This window comes from Marmota flaviventris, chromosome 2 (genome assembly GCF_047511675.1).
Source record: "Marmota flaviventris isolate mMarFla1 chromosome 2, mMarFla1.hap1, whole genome shotgun sequence".
NCBI classification, from domain to species: domain Eukaryota; kingdom Metazoa; phylum Chordata; class Mammalia; order Rodentia; family Sciuridae; genus Marmota; species Marmota flaviventris.
The window spans coordinates 154,151,426-154,170,459 of NC_092499.1; the positions used below are offsets into that span (position 1 = coordinate 154,151,426).

At 46.3% G+C, this 19,034-nt stretch overlaps 1 protein-coding gene across 4 annotated transcripts in view; it reads right to left on the reverse strand.

Moving 5' to 3' along the window:
* Positions 1-3,937: 3,937 nt before the first annotated feature.
* The window catches only part of Entpd6 (ectonucleoside triphosphate diphosphohydrolase 6), a 28,829-nt gene continuing 13,732 nt past the window's right edge, over positions 3,938-19,034 (reverse strand). For 3 of the 4 annotated variants that reach the window (XM_027920635.2, XM_027920642.2, XM_027920628.2), the window contains 11 exons: positions 18,755-18,898; positions 17,541-17,616; positions 16,690-16,725; positions 15,444-15,532; positions 14,083-14,162; positions 13,424-13,488; positions 10,422-10,523; positions 8,689-8,826; positions 6,779-6,835; positions 5,337-5,449; positions 3,938-5,117 (listed from right to left, as the gene is read on the reverse strand). In XM_027920635.2, the coding sequence (XP_027776436.1) occupies positions 5,019-5,117; positions 5,337-5,449; positions 6,779-6,835; positions 8,689-8,826; positions 10,422-10,523; positions 13,424-13,488; positions 14,083-14,162; positions 15,444-15,532; positions 16,690-16,725; positions 17,541-17,616; positions 18,755-18,898 (999 nt within the window). In that variant the 3' untranslated portion in view covers positions 3,938-5,018. Of the gene's footprint in view, positions 5,118-5,336; positions 5,450-6,778; positions 7,023-8,688; positions 8,827-10,421; positions 10,524-13,423; positions 13,489-14,082; positions 14,163-15,443; positions 15,533-16,689; positions 16,726-17,540; positions 17,617-18,754; positions 18,899-19,034 lie in introns of those variants that run through there. The other variant, XR_003580483.2, reaches the window with a different exon arrangement.

Here is a 19,034-nt window from a genome sequence, read left to right on the forward strand (position 1 = left end):
ATGTGGCTCAAGCGGTAGCACGCTTGCCTGGCATGTGTACGGCCCGGGTTCGATCCTCAGCACCACATACAAACAAAGATGTTGTGTCCGCCGATAACTAAAAAATAAATATTAAAAAAAAAAAGAGGTGATTAGATCCCCTCATGAATGGATTAATGTCATTATCATGGGAGTGGGTGAGTTATCCCAAGGCAGTTGTTTTAAAATTTGGCCTCCTCTTGCCCTCTCATAACATTTTCTTGTCCTTCTTCTTTCTACCATGAGATGATGTGACATAAAGACCCTCACCAGATACCAGTGCCAGACTCTTGGACTTGCAAAGTTACAGAAACTTGATCCAGATAATCTCAGGTATTGTTACAGCAGCATGCCCCTGGTTTTCAAAGTGGATCCAGTTGCTTCAAATATTCCTCAGACTTGTGGTCTCCAAACAAGTTTCATAAATACAGCTCTGCCAAAAACTGCTCATCCTCAAAGTTCCAACCTCAGTCTACGACTGACACTGCTATAATTGTGAATGCCTCTGAAAGTTCCTTTTTTGGATTGCTTCATTAAAGTCAGCCCAGATTTGACCCCAAAAGGGTATTAGCCCAGTTTAAACATCACCTTTGCCTTCCAATGACTCTGAAATGGTTCTGAAAATTAAATTCATCCGAAAAAATGATTGCCCCTTGGAGTATGCTCTAAGCAAGTGCTTAGAGCACTTAAAGCATTGTGAAAACTAAAACCATAGTAAGTCCACTTGATTAACTTTTTTTTCTTTTGTGGTATTCGGAGGGTGGAATCCTGAGGCAAGTGCTCTAACCCGGAGCCATATCCCAGGCCCTGGTCAAATTTTTGTTGTTATTTTGTACTGGGGATTGAACCTAGGAGCACACTACCATTCAGCCACATTCCCAGGCCGCACCCGCCCCCACCCCGCCCGTGCCCGCTTTTAAAAATTTTATTTTGAGACAGGGTCTTACTAAGTTGCTTAGAGTCTTGATAAGTTATTGAGGCTGACCTTGAACTTGTAATTCTCCTGCCTCAGTCTCTTGAGTTGTTGTGATTACAGGCATGTGCTCTGGTTAACTTTTAAAACTATACTAGCAAGGAAGCTTTTCTACTTATGACAGAAACCCAGTAAATCACTAAATAAATTTGTAATTGATTTACAATAAAATTTGAATAAAATCAACTTAAATAAAAATAGTAATATTACACACTGAAAAAATACCACAAAGTAATGAAGTAGAAAAAAAACATATTCATGCATATTCATCCGCATTCTATCTCAATAGGCTAATTTCCTTTAAATATATATAGATCTAAAGTCAATAAGAAAATGGCCACAATCTTAGAAAAATGGAGAAGGAACACAAACAGATGCTTCAAAAAAGAGAATCAACTGGCTCTTAGACAAACAAGTTGAATTAGTCTGGGTGTGGTGTTGCATGCCTACTATCTCAGTGTCTGAGACAGGAGGATTTGCAAGTTGAAGGTCAGCTTCTGCAACTTAGTGAGATCCTGTCTCAAAAACTAAAAAGGACTGGAGATATAGGTCAGTGATAAAGTACTCCTGGGTTCAATCTCCACTATTGCTAAATCAATCAATCAATCAATGCATATTAAAACTACCAGTCACCATTTTGTCATGAGGGTGCCCAGAAGCCAGCACCAATTCTTGCAGATGGGATGGGATGTTGATGTCTAATGAAAATACTCATGACCTTGGATCTGGCAATGTCAGAATGGCTCATGTGTATGGACATGGGACTAGAAACAATTTGATGCTGTGAGGTCCTATTATTTATACACAGGAATGCCACCAACCACTGTAAGACTAAGGCAACTTAGTATGTGACATATGTGCCTGAGCTGCCATTTCAAGTGGGAACAGAGCAGAAAAGGGCATGTAGGCAGCAGGTGTGTGGGATGCACCAGGCAGACCTAAGATACAGTGCACATGTATTCTGGGAGGGCACAACTTTTACTGTATCCCTGGTTGTTTTGTGTCATGACACATACATTACTATTTTTAGAAATCAAGAGCCTCCTTTATTATCACAAAAGACACTCGATGAAATGACTTGCATATTTTGCTGAGCCCAAAAATATTCCATGACTTATTTGTTACTCTTCTGGGAAACTTCCAGTTGTTTACCCTTTTTCAGGAGTGAGGTCACTAACCCTCTTTAAATGGACCAAATCAATTTTTGCTTTACCTTCATGCATCTTTGATGCTTTGCCTCCAGAGTTCTTTAAATATTCAGACCATTAGATATTATGGAAGGAAAAGTCACTGGTGGAAACCCTGACAAAGCGGGGGCTGTGCAGAGGACAGGTTTTTTCATGTCCTCCTCAGTGAAAGCTTACTGGAGCTGGCCCCGGTGTGGGGGAGCATCTTTCTTACTTTCTTTTCTGGCCTGTATCACCAATTGGCCAGACCTCTTCCCTAAGGAATAATTTTGGAGAGTCCTAGGGGTAGAGGACAGCTGGCTCTGGTTTTGTTCATGTCCTAGGGTCTCCCTTCTGCCTCTGGAGTTGGAGTCCCACATATCACACTCTGTTGGGTGAGCTCGCTCCCACCCTTTTCCAAGTGTCCTGCAAGTGAAGGGCTGTTCAAACATTGGATAAGTTTTTCACTGGCTCCCTCTCCTGCTCTGGCCCACTGAAGTTCCGGCTCTGGGAGCTGAGGAGTGAAATTTCCCTTGTGGTCTACAGAGCCCTTTCCTTTTCTGCACAGGGCTCTGCCAAATGGCTTGTTCAGCATCTGCAGCCCTGTGTGTGTGTGTGTGTGTGTGTGTGTGTGTGTGTGTTTGTGTGTGTGTGGGGGGGTCTAATGAGTCAGACCTGTCATCCCCTCATAGGCAGATTGGGGAGCTGTGAGCACTCCAGAGGTGGGGTGGGCTGCAGTTCTCTCCCTGGCATGCAACTTCTTTGGGATTGTACCAGACTCAAGTCAGATCTTTGCTAAGCATAGAGTGACATGGGGTCCTAGTACTTGCCAGAGGAACTGAAGTTTCCAGAACTTTCTCTGGTGTAATGGTTAATTTGAATTGTCAACTTGATTGGATTAAGAGATAATGATGATTAAGAGGCTTCTGCGTGTGTCAAGGAATGATTGGCATGTGGGATAGCCAACTGAAGTGGAGACCCTCCCTAAGCGTGGACAGCACTGGATGATGGCTTGGGTAGAATAAATGTTGGAAGAACAAGGGGCTGGGGTTGTGGCTCAGTGGTAGAGCACTTGCCTAGCATGTGTGAGGCACTGGGTTCGATTCTAGTACCACATATAAATAAATAAAAGTAAAGGTCCATTGGCAATTTAAAAAATACTTTTTAAAAAGTTGGAAGAACAAGCAAGCAGCAGCAGATGCAAGCTCAATTTCTTCTAGAACGGGTTCTTGATTGCTGCTATGATCATCTGAAATTATCTGACTCTTGCTTCTTCACTCTTTCAAAGCTGACTCTGCCAGTGATTCCCTTGGGAATTTGACCAGAACCTTTGGGTCTTGGACTAGGGTAGCACCATTGATCCTTCTCGTTCTGGGGCTTTAGCCTCTTGGACTGTGCAGCTACTGTTTCTTTCAGCTCTCCGGCCTGCAGACGGCCATTATTGACTATCCATCTTCTGGCTGTATAAGCCAACCTGATAAGTCCCTTTTTATAATTATACTTCCTGTTGATTCTGTTCCTCTAAAGAACCATGACTAATATACCTGGTCATGCTGTGGGTCACTGTCCCCAGAAGTGGGAGGAGGAGCTTTGCTCTCAAAAAACTGCTGGGAAGGACAGAGCCCTGTGGATAGACCTGAATCAGCCCAGTCTCCAGGTGGCCATCTGCTGTTGTGGAGAGTAACAGACACTACCTATGTCACTCCACTTTGGCAGGTTTTTTAACTTTAGGTAACAGACATCTCAGCTGTTAGGTGAACGAACAGAAATCACAGGAGAAAACCTTGTAAACCTTTTATTTGGAGCGGAACACAGACTGAGTTTATTCCATGTACTGCACATTCATAGAAGAAACCCTGGTGGACACAGGCACTGGGACACAAACGATGCTCAAGTGTCAGCTATGACCCAGGCCCATTGAGGAGGGCAGGTTCACCACAGAAGATGGATTGTAGTCCAAGACAGCACAAGGGCTGCAAGAGGATGGTTCTGGAACTGTGTCTTCTGACCCTTCCCTGTTTGTCTGCAAATGGCTCATAGCAGCAATACATTCACTGGAACACAGAGCTGGTGTTCAAAAAAAGCGGCTCAGACATAGTTTATACACAAGCACTCAGCACTCACATGACAAAGAGGGCTCCAGCAGCATGGCCACGAATGTTCTTATAGCAGTTCACACTCAGCTCTGCTATGCCTGTGGCAGACTTGTTCAGCAGACCTGGGCACATGGGATCTCCCACCCCTCTTCTTACCCATAGCATCCCCCATCAGTTACCCTTACATCATCCGAGATCTGAGGGAGCAGACCACTGGGTGATATCGTATGCTCACCCCCAAGGAAGAGAGAAACACACAAGAGACCTGCTCTCCTGGAGGTCACACTGGTTCTTTCTTGGCTCCCCCAGAGTAGCCAGGACAGCTTGTGTAACCTCTCCAAACTCTCTGGTACAGGTGGAGGCCTGTCCTTGGGGAGGAAACAACAGAGGCTGAGAGCCAGAGCAAGATTCAGGTCACAGGGACGGAGACAATAGCAGCCACAGCCACAGAGATGGAGAGGAGGACACAGGGTCTTGTGTGCCTCAATCTCAGTATGGCCCTTAGCTCTGTCTGGCTCACAGCCCACCTGGATCCCAGGCAGGAAGGAAGCATTGGCAAGGCTCTGTTCTAGGTCAGGTTCCCATTCTCAGGTCACCCACAGCACAGCAGAGGCTGATGCACAGGTAGGTAGCTCTGAGGGCTGCAGGAGGAGGGGTCTCAGTCAGCATGGTGGCTCCTCAAGGATAAAATCATGTCCAGGATGGAGGGGTCCATGGAGATGGGAGCCAGGAATACTGGTTGGAGTGGAGATTGGGGTTCTGCTACTATAAGGCTGGACTCTTCTCTCTGTTCAGGGAGTCGATGTAGTGAAAAATGGCCCCCAGAGCCCAGCTGGTCTCCACATTGTCAATTTTCCGAGTCAGCTTGAAAAGACAAAGGGAGAGGCAGAGATCATATACCTTCATATGGGAAAGGCTGAGCAGATCTGTAGACTAAGGCAGCCCAGTCAGTAGCTGGAAGTCTGGGCTGTTCCTTGCATGCCAAGGATTGGGTGGGGGGACAAGGTTTCAATAATGGGATCAGCAGTTCCCAGTACCTCACAACATAATTGGGACAGAGGTGCCCAAGAGGTGAGTCCCTACCTTCAGCACTTTATTCCTGGGAAAGCCAAACTCCTGGAGCAGCAAGGTAATGTAGGTGAGATCCATGCACACGAAGGGGCTGCTGTGTGGCTGAGTCTCCAGAGTCCGACACACTGAGAGGAGATGGCCAATTCCCAGTTAGGTTCAGACAATCCCCTCCTTGGGGGACAGTGTGCTGTGTGGACCCCAACTCCACCCACTCTGGGTACCCACCCAGATCCTTATTCCTTATTTATAGTTAAGGCTGCAGCTTGGCATGGAAAGGTGACCATGACCAGAGCAACTCAAAGGCAGGCCATGCGGCCAGTCCTAGCCTACCCCAGCCTGCACTCTAGGACCAACAGAGATCTGCACAACTTGTCTTGGGGTCACAGTGGAAAGTCACCAATTTCCAGGCTATATCTTTGCACCTGTGACCCTGGACATCACTCCCAGGTATCCACCTGCATAAAACTTGTGCTTTCCAGGGGATGAAAATGACAGAATAACTAGCTTAAAATAATCCACTCTTGTTCTGAGGAAGAGGGGCAAAACCCAAAAGTGACATGAAAGCTTAAAAAAAGCCATTGAGTGGTGGGGAAAAGGTAGAACTTTTTATGGAAAAATACTAAAATGTAACTTCTTTGTGGGGGGGGGGCACTAGGGATTGAACTCAGGAACACTTAACCACTGAGCTACATCCCTAGGCCTATTTTGTGTTTTATTTACAGACAGGGTTTCACTGAATTGCTTAGGGCCTCACTAAGTGGCTGAGGCTGGCTTTGAACTTGCAATCCTCCTGCCTCAGCCTCCTGAGCTGCTGGGATTACAGATGTATGCCACCATGCCCTGCTTAAAATGTTAACTCTTGACCTGCAAATTGGGAGCAGCAACCAAAAGAGCAGAATACCAACACCAACACTTCACACACATTCCCTGGCTGTTGGGGTGAGTGGGCCTTAGATGAGGTAACAGGTAGAGGGGAAAGGGAACACAAGAGTGCAATCCTTCACCTCCACAACCCAGACTGTTCAGGAAACCTGACTTTTTCAGGGTCATGTGATAATCATGAACTCGCTGGGACATCTAAGGGGAAATCACTCTTGTGGTCACCCGGGTAGCAATGAAAAGATGTCAGAAAAAATGAAATGAGGGAATCTGTTCCTTATAGTCCAATGATGAGGCAGTGGACTGTGGCCCTTTTGCAGCCAGGACAGGACATAGGCCTCTGACCATGGTCACTATTAAAAAGGCAGATGTGGAATATAGGTCCATACTGCTCTTTCAGTGCACTCTGAACTCTGCACTTGCATACCTCTGAATACTCACCTGGTTGGTACAACCCAGAATCAAGGAATTCTGGGGCCACATAAACACTGTGGGGTGTCTGTCCCCCACTTCCTCAGTTTCTGTCCATCCACCCCCTCAGCCTCTCTTACCCCAGCAAGCACCATGACACTCACCATACTTGGCTGCTATCTCAAAGTCCCCGACCACAAGGCTGCCTCCCTTCTCCGCATCTGTAGGATGAGACAGGCACCCAGTCTCCAGGAGTACCATAGAAGCTCATGATCCTGCTGAGGCTTGAGGCTGGTGCCCAGGGACCCCATCCCAGGAATTCCAAGGTGCAGAGATGCAGACACTAGCCTCCCCTGGTTCTATGTAGCCATCTACACTCATGGGTCATGATTTCTCTTTTCTGCAGTGCTGGGGATGAAATTCAGGGCCTTGCATATTCTACACAAATGCTCCACCAGAGTTACACCCCAGCCAGTTTGTGGCCTCTAAGGTGGTACAGCTAGACCAAATTGGGACAGTTGTTCCCCACAGGATCAAACAGATAGAGGAGCTTTCAAGGATCATCACCCCCCAAACCCTGCAATGTCCCCCCCAAAGGAACCTCATCAGGATCTCTGGACTGTATGGACTGCACAAACTTGTAGGTTAGGAAAAGTAAAAGTACAGGGGTGGAAATGCTGCTTGAAGCCATGGCACTCATTCAGCAATAGTATTCTAATATCAATTTTCCAACTGTGGGTTAAAAAAAGAGTTCTATAAAAAAAAAGTAATGGAGGGAGTGGCCCCTGACTCTGGGTATTCTCTAAGTCAGTAAATATCACTGTTAAGATGTCACTATTAAGGGTCGTCTGAGGTGTTTTGTTTTTATTCAACTAGAATAATACTTTACAATAAACTACATCCTCAGCCCTTTTTATTTTTTTATTTTGAGACAGTGTGTTACTAAGTTGCTTAGGTCCTTGCTAAGGTGCTAATGAGGTTGGCTTTGAACTTGTGACCCTCCTGTCTCAGCCACCTGAGTTGCTGGAATTACAGTTGTGCACCACTGTGCCCAGCAAAAGGTAGTCTGAATTCCAAATATAACTCATACTGCTCTTTCAGAGCCAAGCATGACCACAACAGGCAGGTGGATTTGTGTTACTGGATAGCTCCATACCTCCTAAGGTCACCCCAGGGAAGATGCGTACCTTCTGGTAAGGACAGCCTGTGGCTAGGGTGTGGGACCCCCAGTGGGCTGCTAGACCAAGCTCGGGTGGGTGGGTTCTGGCTTACAATGTCCATAACTCTGGTGCAATCAGAACAGTGTGCCACTCTAGCTCCTCAGGCCTGGCAGGCCAATCAGTCTTGTGAAGAGGTTGCATGCCACCTTGACCACTCACCCTGGCTGGCACTTTCCACACTCAGTCCTGTCTTGGGGCAGCAGAGCCATTATAGATGCTGTGGGAAGCCCCAGGTCCCAGGGAATGGAATAGTGACATCATTAGTTTCTTCTGGGAAGTTTTTTATTTAAAGTATTAATTGGGGTTCTTATTCTTACCTCAGGCAATGCATGCTGATATTATCAGTTTATTTCATTAAGAAAATTTTGGTCTCCAACCACTAAAGTGACTTTACAACCTTCGCACAAGTGTTTATATAATCTGGCCAATGATAGCCCCAGCAAACTCCAACACCTGGCTCTGCACTGACCTTGTTCCCTGGATTAGGAAGGACAAGCTAGAGGGAGACCCACATCGTGAGGCTGATCCCTCCAGTGGTGGGGAGAGAGCCACAGGGCCCAGGCAAGATACCAAGAGTCTGAGGCAGTTAAACAATGTGAGTCAGCTCAGGGCAAGACCTGCCCTCCAGCAGGAATCTAAATCAATAGTATGTAACTGTCTATGCATGAACTAACTAGCTTAAGGAACTAATTTATCTATAAAAACAGAGCTCAGTATTTCCTATCCTGATGACAAGATGTCTCCCCACAATTCTGCCCTCCTAAGTCTACTTCCAACATGGCAATACAATTATTCACCTGTCACAGGCCCTCTGCCCAGGAAATCCACGATGCCCAGCCAGCCCCTATCCTTACCTATGAGACCGACACTGGCTGCAAGGTCATAATAGTAGGAAAAAGCATAAAAGTCCACGTGCTTCACCTCTTCTGTTCTGTGTACTTTATTTCGAAGTACTTCTGACACTCGGCTGGCACACAGCTCATAGAGGCTCCCTGCAGGGAAAGGAAAAGCATACACCCAGCAGTTGAAGAGCCCTGGGCACTCAGGCCATATGTGGCTTTTAGGGGCCTTTCTTAGTGACTTCATGTGGTACCAGAAGCCCCCGCTGATCCCGAGTCAGGGGCTGCTTACTGCACATGGCAATAGCAACCATGCTGGTTCAGATCAGCAGGCAAGGAAGCCCCCACGTACAGAGAGGCCGGAGAGAATGGAGCCCAGCTCTGAGGCAGGTGGCCTGGGTACCCTAACTCTGGCCCCAGGTAAAGGGCCCTGTGTAGCTGTCCTCACCAGCCAGCGGGTATCAGTCACTCTGTACTCACTGTCTGCCAGCCAGCACTGAACTACATGTCAGCAGCTGCCTCAGAAGTGCTTCCTTTCTATATCACAGGGTGGGGGACACTGAGCCCCTGTGGGCCACCTGTCAAGTTCACATAGCTGGCTGGAGAAGAATGGCAACACGGGGCCCTAGAGATTAACAGACTCTGGAGGTCATACTGACAGCCTTGGACATCTCATTAGGCACATCAATATCCCATACTTTGATCTGCCTTAAGCCAGTCTCCCTTTCTTTTCTAGTGTTCTCAACAGGCCACAGAGCCATGCTCTTGACCTTCAGATCTCATTTCCTCCCAATGTCTTTCCTCAGACTAGTCATACTACTGCCTCCTTGTTCACTAAAAAAAAAAATATTTTATCTCAGGGCTTTTGCTCTTGCTTCCCCCTGGCCTGGAGAATCCCTGCTTTAGATCTGGGCGTCTCATTTCCACTTCTTCATGTTTTGGCTCAAATCACCCCACAGGCCTTCCTTGTCTGTCCTGGTTAACATTGCAATGTACTTCTTGGCACCTCCATTTCCTTGTTTTATTTTTCGTCAAAGAGATTTTTCATGTTTTACTGTCAGATTCCTCCTCAGGGGACATCAGCTGCACTGTCCTGCTGTATGCTGGGTGCCTACAGGGAGACCTGATCCTCAGAACATGCACAGTGGACCAATGAGTCAGTAAACCTGTGTGGTCACCAAAGATGGGCCTTTCTTATGCCATATGTTCAGCCTTGGAACAACAGTTTAATATTTTCACAGACTCCAAGGGTATAAAGCAGTACAGATCATTAAGCTGAGAGAGCAAGTCTTGTGAGGCTTACTCACAGGACAGCAGGATCTCCATATCCAGAGCAGGCAGTGGGAAGTAGCCTTTGCCAGAGAAGCCTCCATTTCTCTGTGTACAAAACTGGCCCAACACAGGACTTCTGGGCCAGCAGCCCAATAAAGCCGTTTGTCTTGGAACCTGAGGTCCTTCCTCATTGGAGGCCTGACAGGAAATTGGGCCCTTTGGAAAGAAGCACTGGAGACAGACAAGGAAGCCTTGTGCAGAGACCCTACAGAGGGGAGGCAAGGCAGCAGTTCCCAAGCTCTGACAAAGGCCTCTGGAGCCCTGGTGAGGGTTCCCAGAGCTGCCTGTGTTTCCAGGGCCAGTTTGGGCTTGTCTGTGCCAGTCTCCTTCTGAGAGGTATTTGGAAAAGGTACAGGGGATGGGCAGGCTGCCAAGTGGACCTCATAAGCCACTGACAAATGACCAACATACCATACCTGCCTTCTGTCCTGAAATCCTGTATGTTATTTCAGCATGTTCCCACTCTCCTTTGAAACTTGGAGATAGACAGGGGCTGACCAAGTCCTTTCCATCCTTAACTGAAATAAAGAGATAAAAATGAAAGAAAAAAAAAAAAAGGAAAGAAAAAAAGCATAGTGCCACCAGACCAGGGCCTTACAGGACAGGGAAAACAGCTGGGCACGGTGGTGTAGGCCTATAATCCCCAGCAGCTCGAAGCTGAGACAGGAGGATCATGAGTTCAAAGCCAGCCTCAGCAATGAAGAGGCCCTAAGCAACTCAGTGAGACCCTGTTTCTAAATAATATACAAAATAGGGCTGGGGATGTGGCTCAGTGGTGCAGTACTCCTAAGTTCAATCCCTGGTACCCAAAACAAAACAAAACAAAAAAATCCAAACAAACCAGAAAATGATGTTGCCTGGTATTCAAGGTACTGAAGTGCTTCCTTCTGCTAGAGGAAACCTGATTCCTGGGGACATTCCAAGTCAGCTGGAGAGGAAAACCCTCCTCCATCACAGAAGATGCAGCAAACTTCATTTGCCCTGGAAACATGACTATTTGCCATTCCTTGGGGACTTCAGGGTTCTAGGTACTGGGCCAAGTACAGTTCAGTCAGCAGTCATACAACCCTATTGGGAGGGGAGCCATCATTACCCAATTTTAGAGATGATGAGGTTGTAACTGGCAAGTTGGTGGCAAGACCAGGAACTGAAGCCACCTTGAAGCCACCATGCCATAAATTAATTGGTGGTTACTCTGTAGAACAAATCCAGGGCCTACAACTAGCAAAAGAAGCTGGTATCTGGTGTCCAAGACTACCCTCTCACTGCCATCCCTCACAGACAGCAGGGTGCTCTCCACTGAGAGGGTCTTGTCCCCTTCCTGGATTCTGGTCTGGGTAGGAAGTAATGGTATGTGAATTTAGGGTGGTCCTCCTTCTTTGGAGGTGCCACATAAGCAGCCTTGTCTATCCTTCTGGGGGCAAAGCCACATAGAGTAGTGCCATGGCACAGAATGCCAGCCTGAGCTTCCCCTACTGCAGCCACACAAGACTCTGGGACTCTAGTGAAGCCATCACCTGACTGAGCCCTGTGGAATCATGAGACACAACAATAAAACAACTACTATTTGCTGTTTTTCTTTCTTGAGGCACATGAGATCAAACCCAGTGCTTTAGGCATGCTAGGCAAGCACTCCATCCCAGAGCTGCATCCTCGGCCCCACCATTTGTTGTTTACCACTGTCTGGGGTGATCTGTTATGCAATAAAGATGGTGAAACCTTCCTAATGCTGTGATGAGTGGGAAGAGAATGGAAGTTGGGCCATACTCCATAGCTAACCACAACGGGGCAAATAGTGCCTGCATTCTCCTTGTCAGCTAAAAAGCAGGTGTTTCCGGCCCTGAAGTGAGGGGTGCAAGTGTTTCTGAGACATGGACATATTTTTGGTTTACAACAAGGGGGATACTATTGAGAATACATACCAAGATTTGAAAGAGTGAACCTGGAATAGGGTTACATAGAAAAATGATAATTCTAGTTGAACATTCCTACCCTGGCAGAACCACCAGGCCCTTGAAGAAGTGGCAGAAGTGTTGGACAGGTGGAGGGCAGAGTGTGGCCCCATAGCTGGGGAACATATTCTGTACTCTGGATAGAGTGCCTCACATACACATACACATCTGGTCACTATCAGTGCTGTCTGGAAAACCAGGCTGATACTAGCCTCAGGGTAGCCAAAACTAGATTATTCTAAGAGCATTTGTGCATGGACTTGAGGCCCACTGGAAGGAGCAGTGAAGACCTGGAATGAGATGCTCCATCTAATGACCTGGCAAGACTCAGGTTTCTTCTTAGACATGACTGTAGGAAAGGGCCAAGCTGCTGCTTCTTTTTTTGGTACCTGAGCCACATCCTCCAGCTCTATTTTGTATTTTATTTAGAGACAGGGTCTCACTGAGTTGCTTAGCACCTCCCCATTGCTGAGGCTGGCTTTGAACTTGCGATCCTCCTGTCTCAGCCTCTTGAGTTGCTGGGATTACAGGTGTGTGCCACTGCACCTGGAAGTCAAGGTTTTTTTTTTTTTTTTTTTTTTAATGATCTTTCATAAAGCAGAGATGAGGGAGGGATGTTCTTGCAAGTGGGAATCGCTGTGACTGAGAAAAGCATCCCCTGATGGAAACCGCTTCAGCATCCCCTTCTCATAGTCTGTCCTGAACTGTCTGAAAAACCAGGTCATCTCTTCAAATCCCTAAAAACAAGTTCCTATGGTTTGGATAAGTGTCCTCCAAAGGCTCAAGTGCTAAAAGTTTGCTCCCCAGCATGTGGTACTATTCAGAAGTGGTGGAAGCTTTAGGAGGTGGGGCTACTTGAATAAAGTTAGGTCACTGGGAGACAGCCCTTGAAAGGCCCCCACCCCCTCCTATCTCTCTTTATGCCTGCCAGCTGCCATGAGGTAACCTCTGCCATGCACTCCCACCCTGACTGTTGCCTCACCACAGGTCCAAAGGCAACAGGGCTAACTCTCCATAAATGTCTGAAACCATGAGCCAAAGTAAATCCTTCCTCCTTATAAGTTGTTTATCTCAAGCATTTTGTCACAGTGATAGCTTAGTAACACACAAGTTGACTCTAAATGTAGGTGAGGACTGTATAGTTATTTGGGTTCCTAGAATTTGTGTTTCAGAAATGATTTCACTAGTGCCTCATAAAAATACAATGGTGCTAGGAGGCAGCTTAGTGGTAGGGTGCTTGTGTAGCATGTGCAGTGCCTTGGGTTTGATCCTTAGTACGATAAAAACAAAACAAAAAACAAAGCAACAGAATGTGCAGTAAATCATGTCCTCCTCCATCCCCGTCAGGACATCACTGACGAGATCTGAGGCCTGTCTTTCCTAGGCCTACAACAGCCCCAGACCTTTGCTGGGTGGCTGGTGGCCAGCATGCAGTGAAGGAGATTTGAGCAACATGTTCCACTTACCAGGTTTTCCCTCCACACCGCCTAAGATCGCCAGTCGTGCTGACATCAATCCCAGTCCCAGGTAGCTGTGGAAATAGTGCCCTGGGTAAGGCTGGCCAGAAACACATCCATCTGTCGGGGCCCAACATAAGTGGGAAAGGTGGGACCTTGTGCAGTGACAAAGCATTTAGTGGGCTTTCCTGCTTCTTTTAGAAGTCTCTTACTCAGTTTAGGGCATGATTCAGCTAATTAATTCAACAAACAAGGGTCTATTACAATGTGGACAATGCAGTGAATGAGACAGACTCCACTCTAGTTTTCACAAAGCACAAGAATCTATGAATATGCCACATTGCAAATAGGTGGCTTAGGAAATTCCTGCACAGTCCATGGGCTCGCCTCAGTCTTTTGCAAGCCTTCTTCAAAGCAGGACAGAATAAGCCTGATAGAAGAATGTGATTTTACTACAAATAAATTTAAAAATGATGAAACTGGGTAGGGCAGAGCAGGCAGGATGAGGAGGATTCAGATGAATACAGCACGAGGGATTCTAGGATTTGGCATATCTGCTGGTATCTAGCTACTCCATGAGGCAGGAGTTGGAGGCAACCAGGGGACGTGCAATGCCAGTAGAGCTGCCCGCCTGTCCTGTCAGCCTCCCCCAACTCCAATAAACTTACCTGTAGGAGTAGAGCTTATAGGTCCTGTTAAACATCTGCAGTGCTGTCAGATGGCCAGGTGGAGAGGCCTGAAGAGTGCCCTGGGGAGGAACATAATGGTGACTATATTTCCCTTGTCTTTCCAGAACACCGTCCCCATTCCTTCAATTCATTTGGATGAACAGGGACATTCAGATGGAGTCAGTTAAATGAAATTTTCATTAAGTCCTGCGCTGTGAAAGAGTAAGGAGCAAGTAACAAAAAATAAAGCATCCAGAATGTTTCTTCCTTTTAAGTAGTGTTTTACCCATTCTGTAAAACATGGCCCAACCAAAAGAATCAGGATATCAGTAAACTTCATTACTCTGTTCCACTGGAAACTAAAATAATAGAAAAATCGGTGGGTTGGGAGTTTTTTTTTTTTTTTCAGTACAGGGATTGAACCCAGGTAACTTTACTATTGAGCTACATCCCCAGCCCTTTTAAAAAATTTTTTTAGTGTATTATAGATATACATAATTGTGGGGTTCATTTTGACATGATCATTGAAGCTAGAGAACATCATGCTAAGTAAAATAAACTAGACACACAAAGTCAAGGGTTGAATGTTTTCTCTCACATGTGGAAGCTAGAGCAAAATAAGGGGGAAAAATTGGGAGGAATGCCATGAAAACAGAGGGGAGATCAGTGGAGTTAAGAGGGGAGATAGAGGTAAGGAGGGAGAAAGACGGTGTAAAGGGAGGAACTGCAGAATGAAATTGACTGAATTAAGCTATGTACACATATGAATACACTACAATGAATTCCACTTATATGTATATCTATAAAGCACCAATTTAAATTAAAACAATTGAGAAATAGAAGACCTTTGGCCTTTGTATTTTGAGACAGGAATTCACTGAAAAGCTGAGGCTGGCCTCAAACTTGCTATCCTCCTGCCTCAGCCTCCTGAGTTGCTGTAAACAGGCATGGTTAGGAGGGAGCTATTTTAAATAGCAGATAATATTAACTGGAAGCATTTTTGTCTCCTTAAGAACATTTGTCTTGACAAAGGTAGAGCTCTCTCCCCTCCTGTGAGTCAGAATATATGCTGTCTGCTCTTGCTCCTTTTCTGGGACCCTGCAAGGGATGGGAGCCACTGGTTTCATTTTTTCTGACCCAAAGGTTTCTGATTATGATCGAATTTATCACCCTACTGAAGATGGAATTTCTATTTTGGTTTTGTTTTTCAGCTGAGTTAAGATTCAAATAAAAAGTGTTATCTGTGTGGGAGCTGGCCCAGGGTTTGGAGGTGTGGAGTGACTTCTACCAGCCAATGGGCCTTCCCTGGGCAGCCCCTGACCTGCCTCCCCTAAGTCACTGAGGCAGGCAGGGCTGGTTACCTCGACCCGTGGAAGGAAGGTGATCTGAGTGGATCCTCCGCCCAAATCCAGCATGCCCACACTGCTCCTTCCTGGGGTTTTCAAACTGCCTACAGCACAGTGGGTGAAGACACAGCACTGTCATGTTAGTAAGTAGATGATGACAGTAGACAGATCAAAGTGATTAATAGCTGGACCTTTAGCAGAAAGGAAAACAAGACAGAAAAACAACTGCAACTAATTAAGAATCTCCACTGAAAGGAGTACTATATGTTTAAAGGACAACATCAATGGCTCTACCAGCTTTGGCATTTTTAATTTTTTTTGGTACCAGGGATTAAACCTAGGGGTCACATCCCAGCCCCTTTACTTTCTATTTTGAGACAGTGTCTTGTTAAGTTTCATAGGGCCTCACTAAGTTGATGAGGCTGACTTTGAACTTGAAATCCTCCTGCCTCCGCCTTCCAAGTTGCTGGGATTATAGGAGTGGACCACCTTGCCCAACCCCAGCTTTGGCTTTGACAGGCTGACACTGCCCGTCTGGAGAGACTGTATACTGGCTGCATTCACCAGGTCGCAGGCCGCTGCCTTACCTCCCAGGGAAATGCTGGAACCTGGGACACAGGCCCTGGAAGGATTCCAATCCTCTCCCTTACCCATTGGTCCCATCTTCATTTCTGTTCCCCAAAAGCCCGTGAGGTGGACATTCCTCATCTATCCTCTAGCATCTTCTCCCCACACCCCCAAAAGGAGCAAATCCTGCCAGGAAACTTCTTTCTTTCTCATATCTGTATCAGACACACTGGCTTTTCCACAATTCCACTGCAGGGACTTGTACTTGTAATCTATGTAAAATGACTTCTTTCTCTCTGTTCCCAAGAATAGATGTTTTGTTATAAGGTGATTAGCATTTGCATCACATTGACTATTAAGAAACTTGGCTGTTTTTACTCACTACTTCTCTCAGAAATGAGAGAACAGGGCCCCTGGTAGAGGTTTGACGGGAGATAGGCAGGAACAGTGGGTGGGAGAAATAGTTCAGGAGAGGTGCTCTTCCAGCATGCATCCCTGTGAGGAGTGCACAGCTGTCCATAGGGCCAGGCAAACCCCGCCCCCCCCCCCCAAACCCCAACAGCCTACTTCAGGACCAGCAATGCTGTGAAATCCAAGGGGTTATAGAAACAAGATCCCTGCTCTTCAGAAAGACCATCAGCCATCCTTTACATATGACGTGAACTGTTAGCCTTTCCCTTTTAAGTAAACACACCTGTTAGGAAGTTGACAGTGATCCATGCTGATACGCCTACAAAAGAGTGGCAAAAGCAGCACTGTAATTGCTTGAGACGCTGTTAACATAACACCCAGATTGCAGGAGCACCAACTGCCCACTGTCTGAATGCTCCCAGTCTTCAGACCATCCACAGAGAGGTATTCATTCATAAGTAGATCCAGCAGCTTCTGGCAGGCTATTCTAGAAGATGCCACACTGAAACCCAGAACACTTTACCAAAAGCCATGCCTCCTTCCCATTCTTTATCACCAGCTTCTTCTTTTGGAAGAGGCAGAAAAAGAATGTCCCCTCCACTCCCATATAAACTCACTTGAAAAAGAACCCAATGTCCCCTCCACTCCCATATAAACTCACTTTTTGTGTGTGTTATGTGGTACTAGGGATTGAACTCAAAGCCTCATGCATGCTAGGCAAGTGTTCTACCTCTCGCTACTTCTGCAACCCTACAAACTTACTTTTAAGGTCATATTAAAATCAGGGCCAGTGAGGATCCTCAAATGTCTGTCTTAGAATTAGCAATGTAACCACAATATTCTAAACATGGAAGCAATTGGGTTCTCTCCAAACATCCTTAACACTGAAGACAAGATGTTTTCAGAAACTTTATCTGTGCTAAATCTGAAGTTGGTCAAGATGAGAATCTGTCACACTGGACCCCCAAAGACTACCTGGCATATTTAAATTTTGAGTGGGACCCTAACCTCAATTATTTTTCATTTCTGTATCTGACCAAGGAGACAGCTTCCATGTGTGGAATTCCCCGTAGCAGTATAGAGCCCTCTTATTGTGACAGCATTACTGTCTGGAGGTACTTTTGGATACTTTACCTTCGTCCGTTCCGTTCATGATGGAAACACAGTCATCCCCTACCAGGAAAGGTGATGCCTTAAACACCTCTTTCACCTAAATGTAAAGAGAGACATTACTTCATCATTTAGAATGTATTCAGTGGTTTCCAGGTGTGGCATGTAGTCAGCAGGCAGTAATCAAAACATGGAGGGGTCTGAAGAGCAGCAAAGCTTCCATTTCTCTTTAAGCTTATTCTATCCTCTGTGAGGGGTTTCTTCACTTAATCTCCTTCCCAGGCTAGCTAAGGCATATGCTGCCCTTGTGGCCTTGTCTTAGGACACTTTGGACTGGAAGAGCTCTGGGGGAATGGATGGGGTGGGTGTGAGCTGTTGTACAGTGCGACTGCAGGGCCCCAAAGTGCTGCCCAGCTTTGGGATGTGAGATGAAGGGTGTGAAGCCCTACAAGGCAGAGCTCAAACCTGGGGACCACTTATATAGTCTAGTGGGCACTGCCCCGGGGAGCCAGCCCAGCAGAAGGGAGGCAGAGGCCATGAGCATTTTGGTGTATTTCCTTCTCTCTTTTCTAGCATGTCTTAGTATACAGAAACTTACATGCATCTGCACACCCCAACCTCACTGATGTCCCACAGTTCCACGTTGTGTGTAACCCTGATTGATGTACACTGTGTCATCACCTCTCAGGTAAATAGTGTAGGAACAGTGTAGAGATTGAGGGGGATTATTTTGCCTAAAGCATTTCCTGATACAGCCAACAGGAAGAGTCATTCCCAGCCCCAGAGCAGAGTGCCAGGCAGTTAGGGACATGGGAGCCCTGAGGAGTGCTGGGACTGGAGAGGAGGCTAAGGGCCTCTTGAGCAGTCATATCACAGCATCAGAACTAGAGCAGGACTCTGTCCCTAGAGAAAATGAGCACAGTAAGTTTGGGCTGAGATGTCAAAGAGTTTAGTTCCCATAGCCCTCTGACTGACAGCAAATCTCTGGGTAGGGGATGGACTTCAAAAGCAGTGTACTTTTAAAATAAAGCTGTTTTTCTTGTTACAAGACACAGATCCACTCTAGAAAACATATATATCCTTAAATATCATTCAAAAGACACCTAAAGGTGAGGCTGTGAACACTGAAGGTTCCCTCAGGACACTTCCATGTATTCTTTCTGCTCAACACTGGCTACAGGGAGAGTGTTTTTAGCTATCATTAGCCACCCCCTAGAGAGGGAAATGGCTCAGCTCACCTTTTGCAATAACTTATGGGCCTTTTCTCCTGGTAACAGACGCAAACCAGCTGTGGCCTTGAGGACCAGAGGGGTGACCTTCCAGAAGTCGAATGGAATCTCTTGTTTAGCAACATCCAGCAGTTCCTGAATTCCCTGAGCACTCTGTGGACATTGTAAAAGCAAATCAGGGGCGGTCATACCCAACATACAGTGCTATCTCCCCACTTTTTAAAATATATAAACATTTTTTTCTAATTTTCAAAACTGTAGAACTAAGTACCATGAATAACTACTCTGA